This window comes from Lemur catta, chromosome 3, assembly GCF_020740605.2.
Source record: "Lemur catta isolate mLemCat1 chromosome 3, mLemCat1.pri, whole genome shotgun sequence".
NCBI lineage: Eukaryota > Metazoa > Chordata > Mammalia > Primates > Lemuridae > Lemur > Lemur catta.
This window is the reverse complement of record NC_059130.1, coordinates 115,660,186-115,672,155: the sequence shown is the minus strand read 5'-3', so window position 1 is coordinate 115,672,155 and position 11,970 is coordinate 115,660,186. Positions and strand designations below refer to the sequence as shown.

At 58.1% G+C, this 11,970-nt stretch overlaps 1 protein-coding gene across 2 annotated transcripts; it reads right to left on the bottom strand.

The window, feature by feature from the left end:
* Nucleotides 1-1,746: 1,746 nt before the first annotated feature.
* On the bottom strand, nt 1,747-9,272 carry CPLANE2 (ciliogenesis and planar polarity effector complex subunit 2). Of its 2 annotated transcripts, XM_045548620.1 has the most exons (6): nt 9,095-9,272; nt 8,745-8,890; nt 6,847-6,999; nt 6,099-6,223; nt 5,648-5,784; nt 1,747-5,407 (listed from the first exon to the last, which is right to left on the bottom strand). In XM_045548620.1, exons 2-6 carry the CDS (start codon nt 8,854-8,856, stop codon nt 5,158-5,160), a joined length of 777 nt encoding a protein of 258 aa, XP_045404576.1. In that variant the 5' UTR covers nt 8,857-8,890; nt 9,095-9,272; the 3' UTR covers nt 1,747-5,157. The 2 variants fall into 2 exon arrangements, with proteins under 2 accessions (XP_045404576.1, XP_045404577.1); XM_045548621.1 differs by lacking the exons at nt 8,745-8,890; nt 9,095-9,272 and adding an exon at nt 8,370-8,695.
* Between the last annotated feature and the right edge of the window lie 2,698 nt (nt 9,273-11,970).

Genomic DNA, 11,970 nt, shown 5'->3' with positions numbered 1-11,970 from the left:
GAGGGTGGGCGGGGGGCGGGGCGGGTGGTGGCGGCAAGGACAGGGCCAGAGACCTAAAGCGGGTTAGGCTGGAGCTGCCTCTCAGGCAGGCCACGAAGAGCAAATGATCTTAACTGCGCTAGGCCTGGGTTGGCGCCCACCCCGAGGCGCACCTGGCCCGCTTGGAGCAGCGGGAGGCGCACGTGTAAAAGTCCCGCGGCTTGCTGGGCACGTGCTGCTGCAGAGGGTTGCGCAGGCTCCGCCGGAGCATCGGAGTCCGGATTGGGCGGGGCCTGGGGGACAAGGGCAGGGTCGCCGGCTGCTGGGGAGACTCCGCCCCCGGGCTGACCCCGCCCCGCCCCTCCCGCCCAACGCGGCGCGCGCAGGCCCAGTTCCCCGGCGCAGCTGGGCTCTGCACGGTGCACCGCGTTGGCTGCGCGCCTGCGCGCGGGGGCCTCGGGTGGGCCAGATCCCCAACCCTCCCCTCACGAGCTCGGCCGCGAGGTGACTGATCCCATTCCTCGCCCGGGTCCCTTCCTTCCGCCCTCCAAAGCGCTTTGATACACGTTTCCTCATTTGAAATTCAAACGAGGACGGAACTAACAGTCTCATTTCACAACCGTGGAGACACGCTGAGTGGGCCGGTGTCATGTAGTGACTGCTCTTCCCCTTTTATTGGGCGCCTCCAGTGTGCCAGGCCCTGGGCCGAGCGCTGTACGCACTTCGCCCATTTAATCATCACAGCCTCTCTAAGGCACTGACATCGCGGTCAAACCCATCTTACAGATGAGGTGCTGAAGTCACCTGCGCAGGTCACAGAGCTCATTTGGGGAGTCTGCGTTCGGCCTCGGGGCCCGAGCCCGTGCAGTCACCTCCAGGGACAGTTGCCACCTCTCCGCCCGCCGCGGGGGTCGCAGCTTTTCCTCCCACGCGAGCACCAAGTCTGTCCCATCGCAAGGTTGGGGGACAGCTAGGAATGGTCTGCCCGACCCTGTCCCACATCCTTCCTGGGTGGGGAGCGGGGGCTGGGTTTATCAGTCCCACTAAGGCCAAAATTAAAGGAAAATTGCACTGTAGCAAAAGAGATTAGGGTTAGTTAGAAGGAGGAACGGCCCATTGCAAGAAGGGGACAAGAGAAGCTATGGGATTCCTGGGGAGGGAGGACCGTAGCTTGGCTCCTCTGGGCGTGCGGTGGAAGAAGTGTCCTGTCTGGCCCATGTCTCACCAATTTTGGTTTTCCCATCGCGGAAAAAAGTTGCCCCTGGAGTCCAGGACATAAATGCTGCAAGATGCGGAGATACAGCTGTTCGGTTCTCTGTCCCTGGAGCCATCCTGGGGGCAACAGGCTTGGAGGGGGGTGAGGGGATGGGGCAAAGTTGCAAGTGCCAGAAGCTTCTCAATAGGCCCGGCTGGGCCTCCCCTCCTTCCGCCTACCCCTGACTAAATATAAAGTGTAACAGTGCAAGCGCTGTCCACGCCATCCGCGACCCTTTTTCTCCTCTCCACCGGCTCTCGGCCCTAGAACTGCCATGCCACCAGGACCCTAATAACAAGGGAACGGTAACAGCCCGAATTTATTTGGGCCCTTAACTTGGTGTCTGTCACGTGGGAAACATTTTACTCCCATGTATTTCTCACAACTGAAAGTGGGTGCTACCGTTCACTTCACAGAGGTGTCCATGAAATGCCTGAGCACAGGGGAATTGCACAGAGCAGTTCAAGGTCACTCAGCTCTCCTTCACCCTCCTTGGGGACCACCCCCTGAGTAAACCTCAGTCCCTTCCCTCTGCTTCCAGGATCCACCTCTTCTTTCTAGAATAAAGTTGAACATCAACTCCCCCTACCTCCCCACTACCCGCTCTGATCTGGCCCCCTGAGGATTTGCCCCACATGCCTCCAAACTGTCCTGGGCCCTGAGCCCCCTGCTCCCATCTGGGCACACATCCCCCTCCCCTAGTCTGGGCCTGGCACATAGGGGTCATGGCTGGTACGAGGCTGCCAGGGAGTGAGGAGATCTAGGGCACGACCAGGAAGCTCCATCCCCACCGGGGACTCACCCAAGGTCCCAGTGGCCTGCCCAGCAGCCTCTGCAAGTCTGGCTGCCGCTTCCCCTTCCTCATCCAGGGCCAGACCCCACCTTGGGTCCTCCCTGTTGTGCCCAAGGCCAGGCTCTGCTGGCTGCAGGCAGGAGCTTCACTATCAGCTCACTGTGGGCTGGGAAGGGTGAGGGGAGAAGAAAAAGGGCAGAGGAGGGAGGAGGCAGGGAGGAGGGATAGAGGTGCCACCTCTGTATTTCCCTCCTACAGGCAGCCCCAGGCTTCCAGTGGGAAAAGCAGGAAGGACCAGGGGGAGCCAGTGAGGAGCTAGACCCAGAACACAGCATTAGCAGATGAGGGGAGGATGGTCCAGGGGGCTAGAAGAATCCTGGATGTTTCCCCGCTCTGCAACCTTGGGCAAGTTCCTGTCCCTCTCTGGGCTTCAGCCTCCCCATCTGTAGGGAAGGGGCTTAGGGCTCCCTGGTTGGGAAGTCCTGATTCTGGGACAAACACCAGTGCTGGGCCTGGCAGCGCACACACTCCCACTCCTACCCCAGGGAAGGTAGGCCCTCCCCCCACCGGCTCCCTCCGAGCCCCAAAGTCCAGGGCTCAGGGCCCTGAGGAGTAACTACCCTTTTCCAATCTTGCCTCGGAGTCAGGGTCCACCCCTGAGCCAGCCTGGGGGCATCACCACCACCCCTAGTGGAGTGAGTTGAGTCAAGGGGTATTTATTTGCTTTTGAGAAGCTGTTGTGCGGCTTAACCTAATGGCGGCCATTTCTGGCACCAGAATGGGAAGAAGCTGACTTCCTGCTGGCCTTTTGACACTTTGCAGAGGCAGCCTCTGTCTCCAAGGCCCTGAGAAAAAGAGCTTTATCTGGAGCCCAGACTTCCTCCCTGGACAATGTGTGCAGGTCTTGCTACATAATTTGCGGGGTTCAGTGCAAAATGAAAATGAGGGGCCCTTGTTCAAAAATTATTAATAATTTCAAGATGGCAACAGCAGAGTGTTAAACCAGGCGTGGGACCCTCTGCGTGCAGGGGCCTGTTTGACAACACTGGTCGCAGACCAGTGAAGTCGCATAAATACAGGCACATGTGCACACACTCTCGTCTCACCTGCTCTCCACCCGGCCTGCCCAGAGACGGCCCAGGAGGTGCAGCCACAGGGTATTAGAGGAATTCTGGCTCTGCCCAGTCCTGCTCCGTGCTGGAGGCCCCTGTGTAGGGGGGTGGCCTGCTAAATACCGAAGCGGCACTGGGGTGGGCTGGGTAGAGTCCTGGATGGCCAATGGTGGCAGTGCCTTTCCACTTTGTTCTCACCAGGGAAACACGGAGGGAATGGTTCACCTCTTGGTTTGGGGTGAAGGTGGGTGACCCGAGCGGTGCTAGCCAGCCTGCCCTGCAGTGGGAAGATCCGGGTTATTCCTCCAGAGCAGCCTTCTGGCTCTTGCCTGAGCTGGTGCCCAAGAAGGACGGGAAGCCTCCTTCCCAGTGGAGTTTTGCGCCAGACATAACTGACTGGGATGTGAAGTAGCTGGTGCTCAAACACAGGTGCCTGTAGCTGGAGGTTCACAGCCAGGCCCGGGGCTGCTGTCACCGGGCCCCACCCCTACACTCTGCGGCTGCCCAGGTGAGGTGAGGTCCACTGGAGTTAGGGATGAGGGGAACGGCCGGACAGGTGTGGCTGCAGGGGGAAGGCCTGCAGACTCTGAGGCTCAGGGTCCTGCCCAGGGACCTTCCTTCTTGGGATACGGGATGAGCTCAGAGTTGAGCTCTGAGCCTGAGCTGGGAGTGGGAGGAGCTGAAATCCATGCTCCTCTGGCCAGACCCTGGAAGGGTTGACAAACGTGGGGGCAGTGCCCAGGGTGACAGGCTGGCAGTGTGCCGGGGCACACCAGCAGTGTGCTCAGGTGTGTGGGCATCAGGACAGGTGACATGCACCATGGAAAGAGGAGTGTGGGCCCCTTGCGTGCCGGGAGGTGGGAGTGGGGAAGCGCTGCAGTCCTGGCGCTGGTGCGTGTGAGCTCATGACCACGCCTTGGGGGCATGGGCTGTGCAGAGCTGCGGGGCCGCCTTCTCAACAGGCAACTCCAAGGGTCAGCAGGCTTTGGGGTCACCCTGCTTGGGGTCAGACTCAGGCCAGGCCTTGGCCTGGGGGTCCATCTATGGGGCAGGGCGAGTATGCGGTGAGAGTGTAAAGGCACCCTTCCCCCCACCTGTACTCTGGCCCACTTCCACCAGTGTCTCTGGCTGAAAGTGTCCCCAGGGGCAGGGCTGGCACGGGCTGGCCTGCTCACTGACCTCCCCGCTCCTGTCCTAGCTCCTTCTGGCTAGGGCCCCCACCTGGTATGGTCCCTGGCCCTGCCCAGTCCTGCTTTCTGCTCCCTGGGCTGGCAGGGACCCTGTCCTTAGCCAGGCCTGGCAGCTCCACGGTCTGGCAAGGCACAGCAGAGTGATGGCTCTCCTCCTGGACACACAGGCAGGCTCTGTTTCCCAGCCCCCACAGCTCCACGTGACCACAGGGCTGGTGCTGGGTGCCGGCCATCAGAAAGTGCCCAGAAATGAGGCACACCCTCCAGGCCTGGTCACAGGGACCTCCTGGGTGACCTTCCGCTTGCACTCATCCCCATCTGCTGACTGGATGCTGATGCCCCAGGGTGACCTGACCTGGGTCTCTGAACGGGCACCTGAAACAGAGCCCCCCCTGCCCCCTGCACCTCCTTCTGCGGTGAGACCTGAGCAAGAAAAATCACTCCTATGGATCTCAGGGTTTATCTGTTACCGAAGGTGGTGTCACCTCAACTAATCCGGTGCCTTGATTGAAGTCGCTTGAGGCCCAGGGCCCTGCTGAGGCAGCCTCCTCCCCAGTCGCCCTCCAGGATGCTGCTGGAGGTGGAAGGGCAGCAGGATGCTGAGGAGACTCCTGCCCCGGGCCTGTGCCCCGCCTCACTGCCAAAAATTCTGTGGGGAAAGCCCTGCTGGGGCCGGGGGCTTCTCAGACCACATCTTCCTCTGGCCGGTCCTCGGGATGGGGTCAGTATGTGTGTCCCAGCCTTAGGTCTGGGGTCCTACCCTCCATCCTGGGTCACCTGAGGGTTAGCAGTGGGATCACAGGTGCCCACTCATGGTGCCACCACCCTTCACCTGGGGGGCGTTCTCTGGGGCGTTGGAAGCAGGCCGGCTGCCACTTGGTCCTGGTGCCACAGCTGCTCAGCGAGGCCGTTGAGCACGTGGGCAACGTCGGCCAGCCCAGCCCGCCCGTCCAGCGTGCGCCCATCGGCCAGCCGCCGCCCTGGCACGCTCTTCACCCGCAGCAGGGGCAGCTCCCAGGCCTGCCGGAAGGCTGTGAGGTCCCGCTCCGGCACATCCGTGTGCATGTACTGGTCAAATCTAGAGGAGGGTCAAGGAGCCTGGTGGGCGTCTCTGCTCACCGTCGCACCAGACCCAGCCTTTCCCTGCCCCCGAGCCCCACACCCAGGGTCTGGGACAGCCGTGCTGTGCCCTTTATGCAAAAGCCCACACGCTGTGCTCCACGGCTAGGCAGAGGCCGGGTCAAGGCCCTTTGACCCCCTTGTCCTGTGCCTTTCCCAGGGTGGCTTCTGACAGACCCAGGGGCCACCCAAAGGATACTTGGAGCCGATGACCATCCTGACAGCACCCGGGGCCTCGCCTGCGACACGGGCCAGCTGCCCAGGGAGGTCTTCGAAGGAGGCGCGGTCCGTGAAGGAGAAGAGGAAGAGGAAGGCATCTGTGTTCTCCTTGCAGGCCTGGGATGGAGGGGCACGTAACCATGTAACCACAGGCCCAGAATCCTGCGAAGAGTCAGTAACAATCCCACCTTTCACAGATTGGGAAACTGAGGCCCAGGGCAGGGAGTGGTGGGTCCTAGGGCAGAGTATGGGCTGGGATTCAGTCTCTAGTGCCAGCTCAGAGCTCTATCACCCAAGGCAGTACCCTCAGCTCACTAACACCCAACTGAGCCCCTGCACACAAGGAGGGCCTGACCCAGACATCCGTACTCAGACGCTCACCTCGGCCAAGCAGTCCCTCCCGGAGCCCACCCGGGCCCCCGCCTACTCACCGGGAGCATGTGATCAAACTTTTTGAGCGCAGATTCCCCACAGTCCCAGAACTCAAAGCGGAACATGATGACACAGTCGCTGGCCTGCAGCTTGGCCGGCCAAAATACCACGGTGGTCTGGATGCCTACGGAGAGCCAGGGCAGCTGCTCAGCATGGGAGAGGGGTCATGGAGGGTGGAGAAGGGTGGGTGCTGGGAAGGAAGAGGAAGGAGGGGTAGGTACATTCCTGCGCTGCTGGGTTCCCAGTCTGATGGGGAAGGCACAGTCCCCGACCTGGGAATTTGCAGTCTGATGGGGGAAACAGAGATTTGGCCTGGAGGAGCCTTGGAACAGCAGGAGGACAGAGCCCTGGCCATGACCAAGCAGTTGCTGTATGCACAGGGACACCCAAAGGTCCTGGGACGCTGGGGGATGGTGCAACAGGATGGATCTACGAGCATCCAGTGGAAAGAAACAACAAAGGAAGATTGGCGCTTCCTGAGCACCTACCTTGGGCCAGCTCGATGTTGGGCATGTGAACACCACTATCTCTAGTACCAACCCCACAACAGCTTCATGGGGTTGGTACTGTTATCCTCTTGGGACACAGAATCCCATGGAGGCTCAGAAAGGTGAAGTGACCTTCCAAGGTTGCAGAGTAAGTGGTAGATCTGGGTGTCAATCTTGCTTGTGTGGTCCAGGGCCAGGCTCCTACCTCTACCCCAGGGAAGGCCTCCCAGGATGGGCAAAGGGTTGGGGCCCCACTCACCGGTGGTCTCGTGGTGCACCACGGGCACCTCCAGGCCAGCCAGCTTGGCCACCATTGCCGTCTTGCCCACACCACTCTTCCCAGACACGAAGATCTTGTAGCTGGCAGTGTCGATGGCCACAGGCGGGGGCAGCACTGGCCGCTCGAGCAGCCCTGGGGCAAAGAGGGAGCCAGGTGGGGTCAGGGGGTGCTGTGGCCTGAAAGTGTCCCTCAAAGTTCATGTGTTGGAAACTCAATCCCCAATGCAACAATGCTGGGAGGTGATTAGGTCATGGGGGTTCTGCCCTCACAAATGGATTAATGTCATTATCTCGGGAGTGAGTGAGTTATCTTGAGAGAGGGTTTATTATAGAAGCAAGCTCGGCTCCCTCTTGCTTTCTTGCTCTCGCCCTCTTTTGTCCTTTCGCCCTCTGCCACGGGATGATGTGGCATGAAGGCCCTCACCAAATGCTGGCACCATGCTCTCGGATTTCCCAGCCTCCAGAACCACGAGCTGAATACATTTCTGAGCATTATAAACTGCCCAGTCGGTGGTATTCTGTTACAGCAGCATAAAACAGACCACGATGGGGGATCAATCCTGTACTTGCCCCATCACATCCTAGGCTGGATATCCTCATTTGTAAGGGCTTCTTCAGGGCTAACTAACCACCACTGATTCTCAATGCTCATCCTCATTTCAGAGGCCTGAGACACAGAGACTGGCCTAAGTTCTGACAGTCAGTCTGCTGATACTTATTTATCAGCTCTCTCAACCTTTACTCGGGGCCTGGGTGACACCCATTGGAAGACTCTGAGGTGGGCATGCCCAGCTGTTAACAGAACCCCCCAAATATCTGCTGGTAAGTAAAACACTACAAAAATTCAACACCACCGCTACCATTCCTCTAAGTTATGGCTGCCTGCTGCTTGATACTGGCTGTGGCAATAAATAACATGGCCAGCGGGCTCTATGTGATGCCCAGAAAGTCACTCTACCTTCATCCACTCTCTCCCACTCAACACAACTAAAACATAGTAAATACAGTGACAGCCAACCCGAGTGAGCATCCACTGCGTGCCAGACGTTGCTCAGTGTGTTACCTTAATAGCCCCAGCAACTCCATGGGGCAAACTCTATGATCATCCCCACTGTACGGAGGCAGAACCTGAGGCGAGACGCCACTCATTCACGGCCACACAGCTGTGCCAGAGCCTGGGTCAAGCCTGGCTTTGTGTGACCGCAAATCCAGTGTTCCCAGCCACTGTAGGATGTATAGGGATAATGGCCATATTAGGGGGTCATATTTTGAATCTTTTCTAATTTCTAAAAAAAGAGGTGAATTATTCACAAACGTTGGTCCTTTAGCTGTCTCGCTCTCTGGCTTTAAGCCTTCTGGCGCTTTGCTTCTCCCGCCCGAGCTGTGTCTCACAGCTGACGCCAGCCCCTCTGCCCTCAGCCGGGCCCTGCCTGGGTGAGTGGGCTCCATCCTGGGGAACGCCAGAGTCTTATCCAGAGACAGCAGGACATGGAAGAGCCTCACCTCTGTTTACCAGCGTGTGATCCTGGCTAAGTCTGTAAAACATGCTGTTGAGAAGTTAAATGCGAGTCCATTGTGTAAAGTGCCCAGCAGAGGGCCTGGCACGAGGTGAGGGCTCAATGAACAGCATCTCTGGTGACAGTGGCTGCTGGCAGGGTTTCGGCTGTTTCCGTGTTCCTGGCTCTGATGATGGAATTAGCTCTAAGGAGATCTGGGGGTGGGGGCCCCAGAGATAGGGCTTCCAGGAGTCCCCAGGACTGAAGAGTGCAGTGGAGCAGGCCCTTGCCGTCCAGCTTCTCTGCTCCCGCAGGGTGCAAGAGGTGACACTGTTCTCCCCAGGGAGCGAGACAAGTGATAGTCTGGGGGAGGGGCACTTACCAAACACCCGCCGGCGGTTCTTGCGCAGGATGCAGGCCAGGTACTCCTTGCCCTCGGCACTCTCATGCCAGTCTGGGACAATCACTGAGCCGGGCGCAGGAGGTCTGGCCATGGCTGAGCACCCCGGGTAGGGAGGTGGCAGAATGCTGAGAGCAGGGAGTGCGGAAAGAGGGGTTACTGTCCCAAGCCGGGATGCGATCCCTCCTGACCCCCCGACTGTCCCGTGGAGCCCCGGCTCCCCCACGCAGAAGGTGCAGCTCCACAGCCCCCTCTCCTGTGTTGCTCCTCGGGACAGCCATCCCGTTATTGCCCTGCGAGGGCATTTCCACAGCCCCTCTCCCCGCGGTCACCTCCGGGGGCTCACACAGCCCTGCTCCTCCTCTGCCTCCTCGATCTCGACTCCCGAGGCCACCCCGCCGTCACCGCCACCAGCCCGGCCGCGAGCCAGCCCGGGTGGAGAAAGTCTCTTTAAACGTGCGCCCCGCGCCTAGCGGCCCGCCGCCCAGCCCGCGGGCTGCTTCCGCCCGGCCGGCGTCCGGCTTCGGCGCGCGCGCGCGGAGGCGCATGTGCAGGGGCGCCTGTGCAGGGGCTGTTGCCATGGACACGCCGGGGCGGGGGTGGGCTACGGGTTCGCGGCGGCGTTGGCTCCTCCTGCGACGCCTGCAGCTGGCGCTGTGCGGTAGCGCCGGCACAGGCCCTTCCCCTCTGGGCCGCGCGTCCTCTTCACTCCTGCGTCCCAGCCCCAGTCCTTCCTCCAAAACTTGAGCAGATCCCCCCTCTTCTGGAGCCTTCCACGCCTCTGTGTCTCAGTTTCCTCTATTATAAAGTGGACGTAAAATGCTCTCCCTCCTAGGGTTCTTTACAACACTGCTTGCTCCGCAGCAGTGCTCAGTAAGTTTCCTGATGCTTGTTGCTATTACTAATATTATTGCTTTATCAATCCTGCTTGACAGGACCTCGAGGCGACTTTAACACCTCTGGCTTCACAGGTGGGGAAACAACAGCTCAGAGCGGCCAAGGGACTTGTTTAAGGTCTTAAAAATGAGTTGGAGGCTCCCTGGATTGTACCTTCCATTCATTCGTTCATACATTCGTTCGTTCATTCAACAAATAATTACTGAGCACCTACCAGGTGCCCAGCCTGTCTGGGTGCTGGGAATACAACTGTGAACGACAAGTCCCTGTCCTCTGGGAGCTGGCTTCCCAGCGCTGAGACTGTGGGCTCCCGGCTCTGTTCCAGCACTGGGCGCTGGGCCTGTTGCCCGGAAGGTTGGGTGCTCAGTAAATGCCAGTTAGTGGGTCATTACTGAGAGGTTGTCTGTTACATTTAATTTTTACCATTATCTTCTTGCATTGCCTGTATGTAGGGCAAATCACGAATTTGTAAGGAATAATCTATGAGTTAACCTTAATTGAAGGCCACTTGAGTGCCAGACAGTGGGGGCTTAATAGAGGTTACCTCACTTAATTTTCTATAAACAAACCTGGGTAAACAGTATTATTCCTCTTTTGTTATTCCACTCAGAGACATAACATGACTTGCCTGAGGTCACACCACACCGCTTGCCAGTGGGAACATTAGACTCAGAACCCAGGGTTACCGGACTCTAAAGTACATATCCGTTCTGCCAGATTGGGTTTTGTGTTTTTAAAACTTTGCCCTAGCCACTAAGAGGGCTGTTCCTCGTGAAGCAGAAAGCAGCCAGAGGGCCACGAACCCAAAGATTTTTGAGGCCCATGATGTTTAAGGGGCTAGGGAGCGGACGAGAATGTGTAAGACAGGGTCTTTCCCTCAACTTGCTTACACTGCTGCTAGGCAGAAATACGACAAGATGAACCTTTCCTACAGGACTGTGCAGCTCGAATCCCTTGCCCACACTCCCAGCTCATATGGTTCCCTTTCCTGCAGCTCTTACCACATCTGCCCAGAGTCAGGGTTATTCACAGCGGTGCACAGCTCTCTCCGTGGGCCAGAAGTGCCTGAGTGCCAGGGCTCAGGTCTGAATTATCTCTGGGTTTCCAGACTTCACGTCCAGCCCTGCCCTGGGTTGGCGTATGGAAGGCTCAGTGAGGGTGTGAGAAGATGAAGCAACTTGGCAGAATGAGCTTGCCAGTTAACCTGGAAGCCTGATAAGATGTAGAGTCCTCTTGGGCACAGAGAGGGAGGTGGTCAGAGGATATAGTGGCCAGAGGGTTAGGGGACTCAGTCTTTAGTGCCCTCAGTGAGCTCATGGAGAGGACACCTGAGAGTATCAGCCTCCAACTCGCAGAGATTCTGCAGGGGCGGGGTGGGGTCTGTGAGCCTGCATATTTAACAAGAGCACTGCGGTTGGGGTCCGTATGAGTCAGCCCAGGCTGCCATAACGGAGTACCGTAGAGTGGGCACTCTAAACAACAGAAGTGTATTTTTTCACAGTTCTAGACGCTGGAAGTCCAAGATCAAGGTGCCAGCAGAGTGGGATTCTGGTGAGGCCTCTCCTCATGGCTTGCAGATGGCCACCTTCTCAGCGTGTCCTCACATGGCCTCTTTCTGTGCTTGCACCCTCCTGGTGTCGCTTTCTCTTCTTACATGGACATCAGTCCTATTGGATTAGGGCCCCACCCTTATAACCTCATTTAACCTTAATTAGCTCCTTAAAGGACCTGTCTCCAAATATAGTCACATTGGGGTCAGGGCTTCAATGTATGGATGGTGGAGGGCACAACTGGTCCATAACAGGGTCCATAGACCTCACTTAGAGAAACACTGCCACTGGGGACAGGAAGCCAGCCGATTGTAGGGGCCTGGGAATGACATGGTCAGAACTGTGTTTCAGAAGGATGCTGTGGACCATCTTTGTCTAGTGAGTTCTACTGTCCTGTGCCCCTCTGACTACTAAAATGTGTGTCCCCTAAGCAATTGCTTTTCCTTGTAGGGCCTCAAGCAAAGCATGTAGACTGTCTCCCTAGGGGCCCTGTTAGTGTAGAGCCCTCTGATTAATCCACTCATTTCTTCTTGGTTTGGTCTCTCCACAAATATTATTGAGCACTTCTTAGCCCAGGTCCCCACGAGGACCTGGGAGGAGGACTCCTCAAGGCAGGGACATAGTCAACAACCTGAAGGAGTGGATGGGAGACACACACACACACAGGCCCGAGCTGTGTGAGAGCGAGGCATGGGGAGCCCTGCCTGAGGATACTAGTGGAAGGGGCAGGGATAGGACACCAGGCTTAAAACCCTCTCGTG

Bases quoted from the DNA above. Each gene is read 5' to 3' on its own strand.
- CPLANE2 (XM_045548620.1), bottom strand. From the start codon at position 8,856: ATGGCCAGACCTCCTGCGCCCGGCTCAGTGATTGTCCCAGACTGGCAT. The intron at 7,000-8,744 runs GTAAGTGCCCCT...TCTTTGCCCCAG, and splicing joins GAACCGCCGGCGGGTGTTTG to GGCTGCTCGAGCGGCCAGTG. The intron at 5,408-5,647 runs GTATCCTTTGGG...ACCCTCCTCTAG, and splicing joins AGGATGGTCATCGGCTCCAA to ATTTGACCAGTACATGCACA.